Source organism: Exophiala oligosperma, assembly GCF_000835515.1.
Source record: "Exophiala oligosperma strain CBS 72588 unplaced genomic scaffold supercont1.6, whole genome shotgun sequence".
Classification (NCBI taxonomy): Eukaryota; Fungi; Ascomycota; class Eurotiomycetes; order Chaetothyriales; family Herpotrichiellaceae; genus Exophiala; species Exophiala oligosperma.
In genome coordinates this window covers 2005230-2020704 of record NW_015622823.1, presented here as the reverse complement: position 1 = coordinate 2020704, position 15475 = coordinate 2005230, and the positions used below count along the sequence as shown (strand labels likewise).

The window sequence follows — 15475 nt, the reverse complement described above, 5'->3', positions numbered from 1 at the left end:
TGCACTGCAGGAGGTACTCGACTTCGGTCATCATGACGTCCACCTACGGGAGAAGAGTCCCACAATGGGTGAGTCTTGCGTGAACCACGTACGTGGAGGAACGAGTTGACTGACATTGTTTGGCGTTTCAAGGATTGTGAGGACGTGAGGGAAATTTACACCCTGATGAACGAATTTTCCGAACACGCCGCGCCCGGCGCCTACCTGGCAGAGATGATCCCACCCCTGGCCAAGATCCCCGTGCCGCTGCAGTGGTGGCGCGGCCGCGCCTTGAAATGTTACCACCGTCAATTGAACATTTGGTGGAAATACTGGACCACCCTGAAACGGCAGATCGCCGACAAGACGGCTCCCGAGTGCTTCGTCCGGCAATACGTGGCGACCGAGTACGAAAAGGAGGGTATAGACGAGGAACAATCGGCCTTTTTGGCTGGATGTAAGTTTTTGGTCCTGTCTATTCATGACGATCCCCACTTGATCATGATAATTTTTGTGATCCTACCTCAAGCACCACGAGAACCAAGAAAGTCCAAGAAAGCAAAATAACTAATTCGATTCGGTGGATGACAGCAATGATCGAAGCCGGTTCCGAGACCACCAGTTCCGCCCTCAACAGCGCCATCAAGTACCTCGCCGCTTTCCCCGAAGCGCAAGCCCGTGCCCACGAGGAAATCACCCGGGTCGTGGGCGACTCCCGCTCCCCCGGGTTCGACGACGAGGACGGCCTGCCTTTCCTCCGCGCCACGGTCAAGGAGGTCCTCCGCATCCGGCCCGTGACCAACATCGGCACGCCCCACTACACCACCGCCGACATCGTGTACAAGGACTTCTTCATCCCCAAACACACGGTGCTGTCCATCAACCAGTACGCCATCCACTTTGACGACGGCCGTTACGACGAGCCCGAAAAGTTTAAGCCTGAGCGGTACCTCGGCCACCCGCTCAAGGCCGGCGCCTACATTGCCCACCCGGACCCGTACCAGAGGGACCACTTCAGCTTCGGCGCCGGGCGGCGCGGGTGCCCCGGTCTGCACCTGGCTGAGAACAGTCTGTTCATCACGCTCGCCAAGATCCTGTGGGCGTTTGAGATCAAGCCTGGTCTGGGTCCCGACGGAAAGGAAGAGGTCATCGATGTCTCCGACGCCGCCTACGAGGACGGAGCGAATACCGTGCCGAGGAAGTACAAGGTGCGGTTTGTGATGCGGAACGAGAAGCGCGAAAAGGTCCTGAAGGAGGAATGGGACAGTGCTTCCAAGTCCTTGAAGACTTCTAATTCGGTACCGACGTGAGCGCACAAGTGGAAGGGGCAGAGTAAGCCAGCAGAAAGAACGCTAGAAGAATCGTTTGAAGATGAGACAACCTGCTATTAATTACGTACTACGTACTGAATCTCACGTTCAAAACAAAGATACAGATACACCTAACGTCACTCCTTCGTCTTTCGGTGGACAGGTAAACCTCCTCCTGGAAGTGTATGGAAATAGGTCGTATGTTTCAATACCAGGAATCGACGGTTTGAAATGTTGTGTTTTAGGGATCTGATCCTGCTCTTTTCCTCATCGTGGATGCTGATGACATTCTTGTTTCCAACAGTCTCTCAAAGGTGTGCGTTTCATGGTGAGAGCATTCTCGTACAGGTGGCACTTCTTGCCATCTCCTGAGCTATGATGATCAATAGGGAGCTCAGCCTCCATCTTGTCCTGCTCGATACCCTCGATCTCTTCAATGCCATGTGGGGGAGCTTGCTACCGCCTCTTCCGCATCGATTTCGATCTCGATGATGCCATACCGAACCGGTTCCTCAACCTGTAAGTCTCGTGGGAGGCTTATTATGACGAGTGTCGGAGGTGTATCGGTTCCATCTATCATTCGGTATTAACTGGTCTGTGATGCTCCAAGGCCATTGGGAGCCAGCGCGAGGGGATGAATGTTCTGGGCAGGTCTCGTCACCCCGTTCGTGGTATCGGCCGCATTGTCTCCTCGAGAGCCAATCGGATTGGTACTGCTTCGCTGACCCAGACGAGGCGTGGCAGTCCGCTGGGGTGTTGAGGGCGGAGTGGGAGCATTCGAACAGCTCGGGGGAAATAAACGACCTGAACAACCCAGATGGCTTTCGAGGAAGAGCTCAATACAATGCTCGTCCGCTTCTTCTTCAATAGGCTGGTCGTCTCTTTCCTCTTCATTCACCTCACCAACAGGACTATATGGATTGACGTTCTCGGCCACCTCCAACTCTATGGATATTGCATGGTTGGACTGTATCTGCTGGTTCGTTTCTGAGCCTTCGTTGTCCATGTCTTCTCGTAGGTTGGGTGAGGGCAAGAAGATTGAGAGAACTAACGCAGACAGGCTCGAAAAGCTGAAACTTCTCTCTCACGATGAATCGGATAGGCTTGAGAAGAGTGCTGGACGAAAAGCAGGGTCAGTAGCTCTTAGGCTATTGTACCAGGGTGAAGATTGGAGAGGTGAGAGAGGCGGTGCTAGTGCTTGTAGGAGTATTGATGATATACCATCATAGGTACTGTATAGTATCCCCGAGGTGATGCTGGTTCGAGGGCTACATAAAGCGTCGAAGTTCCTCTCGCTCGCTGGGAAAAGAACTTCGAGCAGAAACCAAGATAGGCAGGAAGTATCACAACGAAGATCGAGGCAGGAGCTATATGTGACCAAACTTTGGAACAGATTGGATAAACCATGGCAAAGTGATAACCCCCAAGGAATGGCTTTGGGTTTGCATCTACGGACGGCTATGTCCTCGTCCTCCATCTGAGTCTTGTGATCTGGACGGAGCATAAGGACTACCATGCGAGGCTGTGGGTCCTTGAATCTCGAATTCTTTCCAGCACTGGTATGTCGAGCAACTATCGACGAAATACAGATATAAGACAGTAAAGACTCGCTCCAAGCAAGCTGACCGACTTCTGTGTAGGGGAAGAAAGTAGTAGTGGCGTTTGTGGAGTGTCTGAAGTGACAGCCATAGACTGTGAAGCACCTTGGATTTACAACACCAATAAGGGAACTCTGCAACTCGCTGCTCTCTTAACCTCTCGCCTTTTCTTTTTTTCTCCTGCATGCGACTGTCCATTTGTCCCTTACATTTTACATGCCTTTACGTCGTCACAAACCCAGCCTCGTGTTGAGGGTGCTCCATGACTACATTTCACTTGAGACACACAACCTTCTAGAATTCCGCGGCCATGGTTCGTCTGAGGCTGAGTGCTTTTTTCAGGCGCTGAGCACGTCCTGCGGTGCTTCATGACGCATCTCCCCGATCGAGTTTGTCCACCGGTCGACTGGCCAACTTGCAGGGTTCACAAAGCCCGTTCATGACATTGAGGATGCGTAGACCCACATGTGGCATACCATCCATGCAGCACACACCCTGGACAAGATCTTCAACGCCTGAGCATGGAAAAGCCAGATGGGCGATAACTCTAATCTCAGGAGGATGGTTCCATAGTGACTGTTCTTCGTATGGCTCTCGATTCAAACTTCAACCTAGCCCTGTACCCACGGTGGATTCTCAAGACAGGAAGGTGATACTATCTTGCTTGCTGCCAGACTGTCTCTCCGTACAACTATATAGACTTCTAAGACGTCAGCACCAACTTGTAGAACCCTTTGTGGTGACAATTAATCTTGTACTACGCGGCTGGATCTTGTCTTTGTTCAATACCTCGGCTGGAAGAACCGAACACGAAACGCTAGACCGTTTCTTCGCTTTGGCCAGGTGTAAATAGTCGGTATCTTCGTCGCTCTATGTCCATCAGTGATTTCTTGACCTGTAGCGAAATACATTGACATCTGGCTGACCTGTAGGAACGATCGAAGGAGAAAGAAGAAGAGATACGGGGGACTCGGTTCCCCTTCCCCGTCTCGTGCGTGCGTGCGAGTACAACCGCCGACTTGGAAATGTAACCGGAAAGTTTCCAGGCATCCGATGCGTGAAAGAGGAGCTGTACTGAGAGTGGTTGAAAGAACCTGTAAAGATGCAGCAAGCAGGACGAGTTTGACAGGTAGAGGAATCCCTCCTTTCCCTTCCACCAGAACCGTAGTTGGACAAACTACGGATATGTCAGTGAAGGGAAAAACTTCAAGCCACGTTGGCGCCACCAAAGTGTCCAGCCTCGTAGTGCTGTGAGACCTTTGATTCACGCCTGTTGAGGGCATCCTTACTGTCCTCTGAGTCCGGAGTCGCCTGATTAGGACCGACACCGCCTACAGTATTCATTCACTTGAACCAGGCAATTCACTGCAAAGGCGGTCTGGACCAACACCCATCGCGACCTCTGGTAGGCGTCGGTGCAATCTTTGTGCGACACTGATTTTAAAGAAACACCACAGAACAATCAACATTACATTGTCTGCGCGACATTGCCAGCAGTACTGATTTATTGTGAGTTTCACAAACGGCCAGCTATGTACATACGCAAGAACATATTGCAACTGGTCCCAACCATCACAGTCGCGCGTTCCTTTATTCACATATGAAGGCTGACTGACCATCCTCTTTGACTTTGCAGGTGCCATTTTCACCTTCACAGGCATGCCTGGTCTCCTGAATGCAACCAGGGCTGACGTCCCTCATCCCGTCGCAAGGACCTTGAGACGTTCGACTCGCAGAGTCCAAAGAATCTTGCCGGAGTCGCTCAAGCCCAAGCTGGCAAAGGCCGTCGCCGAACCTCCTGAGGAAAGTTGGATCCAACTTACAATCAAGGGCTTTGGCAGGGGTGTGGTCAAGATGGACTTTGACAGGAATGCCAAACTGTCAGAGCTCATCTTCAGTTTCTGGGAGTTGACCTGTCAACCACCACACCCGGCCGCGTTCATATACAAAGGCAACAAGCTGCGTGCTCGTGACACTCCAACCATGCTTGAGATGAAGGACAACGACATCATCGAGTACCGTCGTCTCGTTCGCCACCCGAGACTCATCCAGGTCGATGACATGCTGCTCTTGATAGAGGCCGGCCAGCAGTTCGTCCGCAAGATGGATCCTATCGTCGAGTGGGAGCGTCTCGACAAGGAGGAAGCCGCCGAGTACCGAGCCACCGTCCATTCGATCCAGCTCTTCTTCACTAAGCTTCAGAAATCTCTCAAAGCCCTCATCAAGAATGAAGCCTTCCCGCTCGACGCAGAGGCTGCTAGGGTCATGAGGAAGAGGCAGGTGCAGTTGGCCAATATGCTTGTTCGCTTGTTTCGCGTGCACCACGTCGTCTACAAACACGGCTACACCGCCAGCAGAGTACATCCCATGCCGTTTAGGACCGGTGCCAGATGCCTCCTCGCTGTCGAAAACTTGGCCGCCTTGGCCTCGGTCGTGCGCAACTTGCAATACCCCGATGTCTGGGAGCGTGTGCCCTTGGCCGTTCCTGGTCTTCTGAGAGAGTACCCTGAACCCGTAAACCCCGTTGAGAAGACAACCACCATCGCAGACGGCAACGGCGGCGGCGGAGTGCAGACACAGTACGTACCGAAGCCCGCCCAAGTGAATTACGGAGAGTGCCTCATCTGCTACGAAGCCTGTAACAGTACCACAAACTCAACCCGAGTCTTTCACAAGAACGGCTTCGCCACTTGCACCGACTGTTGCGGCAAGACCGTCCACCCACGTTGCCTGGCACGCTGGTTCGCCTACGAGAGATTGAGCACCGAACACGGCGACACCGGCACCTGCCCTGCGTGTCGACACGTCTTCCCACCAAAAGTGGCAATGCTGATCATGTACATGGCAATCGCCCACCTCGGTCTCGCATTGGACGCCAGCCCCAAGTTTCGAGCGTGGATAGCCAAGTTGCCCAAGGAAGGCCCCGGCTCGTACTTGGACATGTACAGAGACCATTCCTGCTGGACCTGGAAGGACTGAACTAGTTCTATGTGGGAGGTACAAAGTCTTCCAACATCCCTACACCGCAAATTCCACGGAACAGCATTTGAGTAATTGATGCTGGACAGGCAGACACGAAGCTACGCAGATATGCATACACGCAAGCAAAGCATTGGGGGGTTTTCTCTTTTTTTTTCTCTTTGGTGTCATTACCGCACGCCTCCAACGTAGCCATCGAGCTAGACGGGGCAGGAGTCTTTCGGCTTTTACAGTCTCGGATTAGGAGGTTTCATGGTTCAACATAGCAACAGGGGCAAAACAGAAAAAGAGAACAGTTGGGAGAGGGTTTTCAAGAAAGAGAAAAATGATGTGATGGTTCGCTACTGCTAGTTGGCCTGGTGCCCAGACAATAGACAAAGAATGAGAGGGAGAGAGACATACATGGGCGGTGCGTTCATCTTGCTGGGGGATGCAAAGGAGGCAGTCTTCCAAAAAGTGTGGTGACACGTCAACGATCCTTTTGAGAATCGATGACCATCGACCAGTAGCTAGCTAGTTCGGCCTCATGCCCGGTATCAAATTGATCCATCTCGTATTCGATGCCGCCAGCATGACTGGACGAACGAGCAGGCTGGAATTCGTTACTCACTGTGGGATAGGAAATACAGGAGGACAAAGGAACCCACATAGGGGAAAAGATCCTCTGATGGCCCTGTTCGAAGTCGAGGTAAGGCGGGGGCACCGCAGGTGTGATTTGGGCCCCTGTCAGTTAGGTGATTGAAGAATAGCAAGGGACAGGGAGCCAGGGTGGTCGGGCGAGCCAATGAGCTGCTCCACATTGAACGGTGAGGCAAAGCGAGAGAGGGAAAATGGCCCCCCTTTCTCAACGCCAGGGCTCACATGAAGAAAGAGCGGGCGATCGAGCCAATAAGGCTCCCAAACAGCAGTACATGTACGGATAGAATAGGTCGCACAGCTGCTGCTGTTGTTGCTTTTACCAGGGTGCTCACGATCGAGCCAATTGAATCGTCAAGAACAGCGAAGGGGGGCACATACCATTGATCGAACAGTAATGGAGTGGGAGAGTCATACGTATTGACTTGGTTAATCCCGTACAGAGTACGTATACATACGTCTGAGATCGCTTTGCCAAAGGTACGAATGTGCCAGTACGAGTACATTGTTCAGGATATCACAGATCCAAAAGCAGCAGACTGCTGCATACTAGGAACGAGTGAACTATTCGAGGTATGACAACGTACAATGACAGTACAATCTGTGTGTCTCAATATCTTGCGACCAGACTGTGAACGAGCAGGTTCCCCAACCAGTAGTAGAAGAAGGCATTCGAATAGACCACGACGACGAAACGTTGAGTAGCACCGAGCTCGATCGGCACGCACTGAAATTTCTCGCTCCATCAGCATCTCATCTCGAGATGGCCTTTTTCTACGGGCCTACTGGGAGGCCAGTAGACGCTCCGGAAGATGGGACTCACATGGGGGCTTTAATCAGCAACTTCCGCTCGGTGTCGCGTGGCAGTGTCGGTAAGTCATCGAGGAGTATCACTGGACCCCCGGTTGTTGACCCAAATTGCTGTGCATCGCATGTCGATCGACACATTCTTCGCTACAGTGTTCGACGTGTATTGAAACTCCTCGCCGACTCGCTGTCAGACGTTTTCAAGTAAGAGGCTTTACTTGAGGTATTTTCGAAGTGGACGTACGAGTCATCTGACGACGAGATTGATTGCCGCATTCACGGCCAAGGAAGGACATTTTTCCATGAGGGTGAAACCGCCAGTATGGGAAAGCGTCGTTGACACGAATCTGTTGGTCAAGAACATGACTGTTTTGCACGTCGTCGGTGCCAGCGTCATACCTGCGCCGCTCAGTGTGCATTACCAGGCGGTTCGTTATGCCCAGGCCATGAAAGCTGCCAATCTGATAACGGCCTCTCACGACCGCTAAGCACACTGAGCAAATGATGGGTATGGGGATAGGGATGGTGATGGCGTTAATGGTGTGTGTTTGAAAGAAAAGGGGAGGAATCCAGAACACGAGGGTTCAGATGTGGCTTATGACTTACGACTTACTATTTGTGACCATCTCGTATGTTTTGTGTCGCCCAATCCAAAAATTGAGATTCGATTTGAGGAATCCCTGATAGGTACTTCGTACGGGTTACAGTCAAGCTGAAGCAGACACGTTGAGTCACTGGTTGGAAGAGAGTACGAATTTTGTTTTCGCACGAGGCTTGCATGAATATTGCATGAGCAGCACCTTTATTGACGCCACCAACCCCCACAGCAAACATAGTAGGTGCATGAGCCGAGGGGATTCGACAGATTTCTTGAGGTGGATTCGTTCTCTTCGCTTCAGTACTCGTCCAACTGCGTGGGTAGTCCTAGCGTGGAGAGAGCTAGCAGCCCTCGTACGGGTCGCTCTTGAGGGTGGTGATGACTAGAGATGAAGACACAGGACTAGGAGGAATATCAGAATATCGAATGATGGACTCGTATGGAGGACAAGGATCCTGTCCTGTACTGCGTACAGGCTGTACGAGTGACAGACACACGGGGCGCCGGCGAAGACAGTTCCGATAACAACTCTGCTCCTAATCGGGTCACGCAGCGAAGAGCATGTGCCGAAGTATTGTGTGTGGTAAACAGCTCTGCATGAGTACGACGAGTACAGAGGGCAAGATTGGGTCTGAGCGCTCTCGTTTCAACCCATTTCCACCTAGAGATCCGAATTTTCCAGGTATGAGACTCGTTGCCGCGTGCCCTCCCTATTGCTTTTGGCAAATGTTTGGTACGGATGTTCAGACACGGCAATTGTGGTAGGTCGACAGTGAAAACGTCTTGTATGATCCAGTCCTTTGCCTCTCTCTGGCTGCCGACACAATGTTACAGTATTTCTTTTTGATCCTCGATCCGTCTACTGTGTCATCGCGTCTCGTCACAGCCTTGACGAACCCACAGAGACCTCGACAGTCCACAGGGTCTCAGCTGTCAACCAAGATCCCTCGGCATTCGTTCGAATTAAAATGTACGGATGAGGCAGTACAGAGTCTCGGTACTACGAGTACAGGGCTACAGGTCCAATCAAGTCGTCCATTCTCCTGGCATGTCGACGAGAAGCTCGATCGGATGAGTCCATTATTTATCAACTCCTTGTCTCCGTACTGTAGGTACCGGAGTACGGATGCAGTACAGTGGCCACGGGCCTCATCCGTCCCCAATCCACTTCTCCTCCCTCTCCTCCTCCTCCATCCCTCTCCCTCTCTTTTTTCCCCAACTCCTCCACCCACACCATCATTGAACCTTTACTTATTGGACTTAGCACCCTTATTGACCACTGGCCGTAGTCCGCGGCACCTGCTGGGTCATTTTCCCCAAGCAACCAGGATCAACGATCAGGGCTGGTGTGGCACCCTCGTCACGAATAGAAAGCCCGCTCTCCTGTCGCCTAGTGAGCCACATGCTCTTCCCCCGCAGGTCTGGCCTGTGACACCCCGGGGCCCTATTTGCTGGCTTACGTTTACAGTAGTCTTTGTACGAGTACGGGTACCGAGTACGGAGTGCGGAACCAGAGCAGAATTGAACATTTGGCGCCCCCCGACCATTTCCTTGGACCCTTTGTCTGGTGTTTGGTGCCGATCGAGCATGGGTGCTTTGGCTGGCTGCTGGCACCCAGGTTTTTCCCGTGCACCGTGTCTTGCCAGGGCATTATTGAGCCTATTTTGGTGCCTGCTCTTTCTCCAGATCTGAATCCTACCTTGCTACTCACTCTTTACAAACCATTCAACAACCAAAAACACCTCGAGCTTCCCTCTTACACATTTCTCACTCCATATCACACCACCACTTGACCGGGAAGATCAATTTCCTCGAAACGACTTGCCCTCCATGGCTATGACCGGCGCCTCGGTCATTGTTTTCCCCAAGCTTGATCCCGCCAAAGACGCCTCGCAGAAACACAAACGACCCCACGTATGCAACGTCTGCTCGAGAGCCTTCAAGCGTAGTGAGCATTGTATCCGACACCAAAGAGGCCGTAAGTAATCCGTGATACCAATCACCTTGGTGGCTTTGCCACATCGTATCGCCCGCAAACAACGTGGCTCACGAGAATATAGACACACAAGAGAAGCCTTTCAGTTGTCGCGTATGTCGTCGACGCTACAGTCGAAGGTAACTTGAATAATTCCCCGTTCTTGTGTCCCTGGGCAGCCCATTGATGATGGCTATACAGAGATCTCTTGGTCCGGCACGAGAGGACTCTACACACGGCAGCACAACTGGCCAATGCCACTGGCCAACCAGGCCAGGAACCGCCACCTGCCAGAAGACGACGAATTCCTCCACCGCCGCTATTTTGTAGGATCTCTCCATATTGGTCTTGATAGTCTTGACCACAACTAATGCTATCCAGCTGGTGCCACTACTTCTCCTAACCCTCCCTCCGAAGTTGGAAATGGCCAGTCGCTTTTGCCGCAGAATAATGACAATGCTCGGACTGTCATGACAATGGCCAATGACGAAGGCCCATCACCATCAAAAGCACCAACTCTTGCAAACCTGTTGGTGACTGGAGACTCACCTTCGAACATGGTCAACCATGATCCGTCACAGTTCAACCAGAGCCAATCAATGTCCCAAAGTCCGTCGGAACCTTCCTCCATCACGGATATGAGGTTCAACCTTGCCAGCCCAGCGGGTCAAGAGCCAGCGATGACGATCCAAGAACCGGCAATCGTTGGCATCAACATGCCCAATTACTCCATGGATATGCCAGAACTCGAACAGATGCGCACCTTTCCCACATCGGTCCCTTTGCCTGACTTAGACGGGGATCTGGAATTTCTGGATTTCTTCGACCCCTTCCTGGGGATGGAGCCCAAGCAGATGGGCAATTTCGCCATCCTCCCGGTCAAGAAAGATTCGGAAAGCTGGTCGCCATTGGAGCATTTCTCCTCTTCTAGCCAGACGCCGATGCAGGATTATGGCTTCCTTCAACCGTACCACCAGCTTCGGCCGCTTGCCCCGACCGGGCCATCTACAGGGTTCACGGCGGTCAACCCACCCGAACCCGTCTACATGTCAGGCGACGATCCGTTCAGCACCGCCGCCGTGTCGACACCTCTGAACCCCTTCCCCATCCAGCAGCAGGCTGTAGAGCAGCTTCCTCCTTTTGATGAGCTCGAAAAGCAGCCGCCCACACCACAATTGGCTCGAACTCCGTTCACGAAACCTCCAGCTCCATTTTTCACCGAGCAGATGCGCACAAACTTACTCAACGACCTCAATGAACGGCTCATGCCGTCGGAAATGACGAGTTTCAGACTCCCCAGCGCACCTGCGTTGCAAAAGTGTATCCGGACGGCCATCGATAATTTCCACGTCCACATGCCCATCTTGCACCTGCAGACTTTCGACTTTGCGTCGGCTCCCTCACCTCTCATCCTGATCATCTGTGCCATCGGTGCGCTATATCGCTTGGAAAGAAAAATCGCCGAACCACTGTTTCGGAAAGCGGACCAAGCTCTCGTCGCCACCCTGAAGAAAACCAAGAAGGACGACAGCGGTGAACCGAGTATTTCGGACGACTGGGTGCGGCCAGCGTCGCACGAACCGAAACCCGATCCAGAGTTACTTTGGAGGAGTCAAGCACGTCTGCTCATCAAGATGTTTGCGACATTCTGTGGGGTCATCAGTCTCGTCCAGGACGCCCTCAGTAATCTGGGTGACTTTCTCGTTGTAAGTTGTATCCTGTTATACCAAAAGTCCATCCGGCCGGCTGACTCTTTTTTTCTTTTGCTCCAGGACTTTCGTCAGCTCGCCCCTATGGTAAAAGCCGGCAAGGGTAACCAGGAAAACCTGACCTGGGAAGAATGGGTGAATCGAGAAAGTATTAAAAGGTTTGTTGTTCGAAAGCCGCATGACCGTATTTTCGATGTCAACTAACTTTTTGTTTCTAACAGGCTTCTGTACGGACACATCCTCTACGGCAATCTCGTCACAATGACCTACGGCATAGCACCGGGCTATTCCGTCGTTTCGGACGGCTACATCGAGATGCCTTGCGACCAAGCCATGTGGGATGCCCAAACGCCCGATCAATGGGCGGCCCTCGCGAGCGTCCGGGGCAAGAGCACGCCATTGTCACTCCGAGACGCCGTGTCTACACTCATGTACGAGAACATCACGAAACCAGTCCCGCCACACTGCTGGCAGTGGTCCCCCTTTGCGGTCAGTGCCGTCATCAACGCCGTGTCGATCCAGTTGTGGCACATTTCTCAGGGGTCGTACTTTTTGGGCGAACTGTCCAGCATGGGCAAACCGCAGGACGCTTCCAAATCTCAGACCTTGACGCAGGCCGAGGCAGCGCTCACGCGGTGCCGCTCCCTAATCACCCAAGCACGCACCGACGCGGATTATGCCTGGACCGACGCCGAGGGACCGTTGCTGTTCAACTGCCTGGCGCTGCTGCGAGTGACCTACTGCCGGACCTTCGCCGGCACGGGGACCGCCGACTCGACCATCCTCCTGAAAGCCACGCAGGACGACTTGCTCGAGTCGATCGAGGACTTTGTCGCGGCCCCGCAAGAACGTAGCGACATGATCACGAGGGCCGTCAGCCGGGCGTTCGAGGGCATGCTGATCCCTTACAAGATGGGTACACCTCTCATACAAAAGACGGCCGCTCTGACCTGGGCCATCGAGCACGCCCTGGCCGGCTGGGACGCCGCCTTACTGGTCACCAAGTGGGTTCACGTCATCGAGATCGAGACCGAGCAGACGGGCGGGATCGTCACCGAACTGGAAGAACAGACCATGAGGACCATCCGCAACCTGACCTCCGAGTTCGAGTTCGAAATCGCCCCCGGCGAGAGGGCCTTCAGGACCGTCGCCGCCAAGTTGACAATGTACTGGGCCAAATTCTACGACGACACCTGGGTTTGGGGAGTCACCCCCCGTATGGGTTTCACTTTGAGGGAACTGGCCACCGTCTATGAGACCAGCACTCCCAAATAGATTAAAAACAGGTGTACTGATTTACCTACTTTGCCTTGAGTAGGGGGATGGCTTTGCTGTGGCTTCCAACTCCTTGTACGAGTACGAGCACGAGTATGAAAATACCCTCACATGGTATGGTTTAATGACGAATGATCGGAAAATCATGATTCTCAGAATACAAGAGTACATGGGATAAATCATTACAAGATCGAGAAATCTTGAGTAACCTTGTTAACGTTGTAGTCGGTGCTCCAGTGATCCATTGATACTCCTACTGGACCTAGGTACATTGGGACCCGCCCGTTCGTCTCGGTTGATTCACTTTTCCGCTCCCGTTCCAAGGGAGAGAAAACGGGAAGCGGAGAATTCTTAATGTGTGGTGTGGAGAGGCTTCATCGATCCTCCTCTCCTGTACTCGTCCGGTGGATGTTGTCCCAAGCCCGAAAGAAACTCCAACTTTTTCTCAATATGTGGCCGGTCGTGGCTGCTGGTGACGTGCGAAAGCTCTCCCCCCCCCTCTCGCCTATGTCTCCGCCTCCGCCTTTGGGCTCTTTTCCCGTCTGTGTGGGTTATGGAGGAGTACAGCGTGACCCCACAATCGAATAGGTTTCAAAGCATTCACAGACTATATGTAACAAATCTGGAAGAAGACCCTGCCTCCTCACTCCAGTCCTCGATACTGGTTTGCTTGGGAGTTGGGTACATTGAGTTGGCATTGTGAGTTCAAGTTGAGAGACGAGAATCACGATTTTGGCGGAGTCAGATCGAGGGGGTTTCCAGCTTCGAACAAGATTCAAGAAGAAAGAACGTGGCGACTTGGATAACGGTACAAAGAGAACATGGAACCTAGGCTAGGTACCGCAGTGCCACCACCACCACCACCAGCAGTCTCGGGATTAGCACCAGGAGCGACTTCTCAGGTGTACCACCGCGATACGAGTACACCAGAGTACGAACAATACCGGACCCGTTATATAACAAGCAATGTACCCTCAAGGTTTCCCCTGGAGATTCACCTACCGTCGAACACAAAGGACGTTGTTGCCGCCGTGAGGCGTGCAAGGATCTTAGGTGTCAGAGTCGGCGTACGCTCAGGAGGGCATTCATTCCCCTGTAGCTCGCTCGTGGAGGACGGGTTGTTGATCGACATGAGAAATGTGCACAGGCGGGTCCTTTACAATCCACATTCAGGGCACGTCGAGTTCGGACCCGGTGTCAAGGTCAAGGAGGTCATGGACGAACTGAACAGGCTCGGACGATTTTTCCCAACTGGTCACGCGCCGGTGTGTCTTTCCTTTTCTCCCGTGTATATAATTCACCCCCTTTTCTTTCATGACAAGGCCAAAGCCTTTCGTACGCACTGTTCGAAGGAAACATGATCTGACCGAAAATTTCAGAGTGTAGGTATGGGTGGCTTCACCCTCAACGGAGGCCAAGGCTGGTTCATGCGTGGATGGGGTATCACCAGTGAGCAGTGGATCGTGAAGATGGAGATTGTGACGGCCAACGGAGACGTGGTTGTTGCAAGTAAAGAAGAGAACAGTGATCTTTTCTGGGCAGCAAGGGGGAGTGGACAGTGGTTTCCCGGGATTGTTACTAGGATTTGGGGCCGCACCGTACCGAGGAAAAGGCTGTGGCATAGAACATTGACCTTTCGAGTAGGTGAGGCGTATGAGGAACTGATGAGGTTTGTGTTTGAGAGAGAGAAGAGATCACCAAAATGGGGCGTCGAGGTCGCGTTATGTACGTTTTTCCCAGGAAGATATCAGGGTCGAGAGGGAGATGAGATCGGAGATGATACCTTGTTGTTCGCGGTTGAGATGATTGCGTTTTGTGACGGGCTGAAGGACGCAGAGACGTTGTTGAGTGCGTGGTCCGACGTGCCACAGTCTTTGACACCGAACCTGGTGCAAGATGACCCTGTCAGAGCAACGAACTGGGACGAGTTGTTCGCTTTCCAAGATAGTTTGGTGCCATATGGACATGGGGAGAGGTGGCTGTGTGACAGTATCTTGAGTCAGCCGGACGTTGAGGACGAAGAGGTATGTATTTTCCAGGTTGCGGAAACGAATTTGGAGCGAATCCGGACTGACCTGAGGGTAGTTGATCAAGAGGATCAAAACAGCAATGTGTGATCTCCCGACACGATTATCTGTGGGTTGTGTATACATCAGCCAGGCAACCCCAGATGAAAGGGATCAATGTTGCTCATTGCCGCAGAAGTATTACGTTGCCTCGTTCGTCGGCTGGACAGAGGTTGGAGAAGAGAAAGAGAGGACGCTGAGATCGTGGCTGTCGTCGGCCTTCAGCGAGGCTGAAGTGGTGAGTTGTGGGATGTACATTGCCGATTTCGATCATCAACAGCGGCAAAGCAGAGTCATGACCCCGTACGCCGAACAAAGATTTGCTGAGGTAAAGAGGAGATACGATGCTGCCAATGTTTTTCCTTGTATAGGTTTTCTGGGAGCCTAGTGTTGAATGAGATGGATGAAGATGGTCCTTGGATGCGGAAATCGAAGTATTTGTGATAAAGGATTGTACATAGTTGCTGTTAGTATCTTTAACTATGTGTTCGTATCGAGCTGTACAGGGGCACTAGGCTGACTCATCGGCCTGGCACCGCCTAT

At 52.5% G+C, this 15475-nt stretch overlaps 4 protein-coding genes across 4 annotated transcripts; 3 read left to right on the top strand and 1 right to left on the bottom strand.

The window, feature by feature from the left end:
• Positions 1 to 1875: 1875 nt before the first annotated feature.
• PV06_07142 (uncharacterized protein) lies at positions 1876 to 2295 on the bottom strand (the record flags this gene model as incomplete). Its single annotated transcript, XM_016408335.1, has 1 exon — positions 1876 to 2295. The coding sequence occupies one exon, from the start codon at positions 2293 to 2295 to the stop codon at positions 1876 to 1878; it is 420 nt and encodes a 139-aa protein (XP_016261815.1).
• Positions 2296 to 7265: 4970 nt separating this feature from the next.
• Positions 7266 to 7797, top strand: PV06_07141 (uncharacterized protein; the record flags this gene model as incomplete). The annotated part of the gene is made up of 2 exons (XM_016408334.1): positions 7266 to 7513; positions 7572 to 7797. The coding sequence occupies 2 exons, from the start codon at positions 7266 to 7268 to the stop codon at positions 7795 to 7797; spliced, it is 474 nt and encodes a 157-aa protein (XP_016261814.1).
• A 1946-nt stretch (positions 7798 to 9743) lies between these two features.
• On the top strand, positions 9744 to 12992 carry PV06_07140 (uncharacterized protein; the record flags this gene model as incomplete). Its single annotated transcript, XM_016408333.1, has 6 exons — positions 9744 to 9885; positions 9968 to 10022; positions 10084 to 10208; positions 10264 to 11588; positions 11655 to 11749; positions 11813 to 12992. The coding sequence occupies 6 exons, from the start codon at positions 9744 to 9746 to the stop codon at positions 12864 to 12866; spliced, it is 2796 nt and encodes a 931-aa protein (XP_016261813.1). The 3' UTR covers positions 12867 to 12992.
• A 695-nt stretch (positions 12993 to 13687) lies between these two features.
• PV06_07139 (uncharacterized protein) lies at positions 13688 to 15330 on the top strand (the record flags this gene model as incomplete). Its single annotated transcript, XM_016408332.1, has 4 exons — positions 13688 to 14131; positions 14246 to 14890; positions 14952 to 15260; positions 15304 to 15330. 4 exons carry the CDS (start codon positions 13688 to 13690, stop codon positions 15328 to 15330), a joined length of 1425 nt encoding a protein of 474 aa, XP_016261812.1.
• Positions 15331 to 15475: the final 145 nt, after the last annotated feature.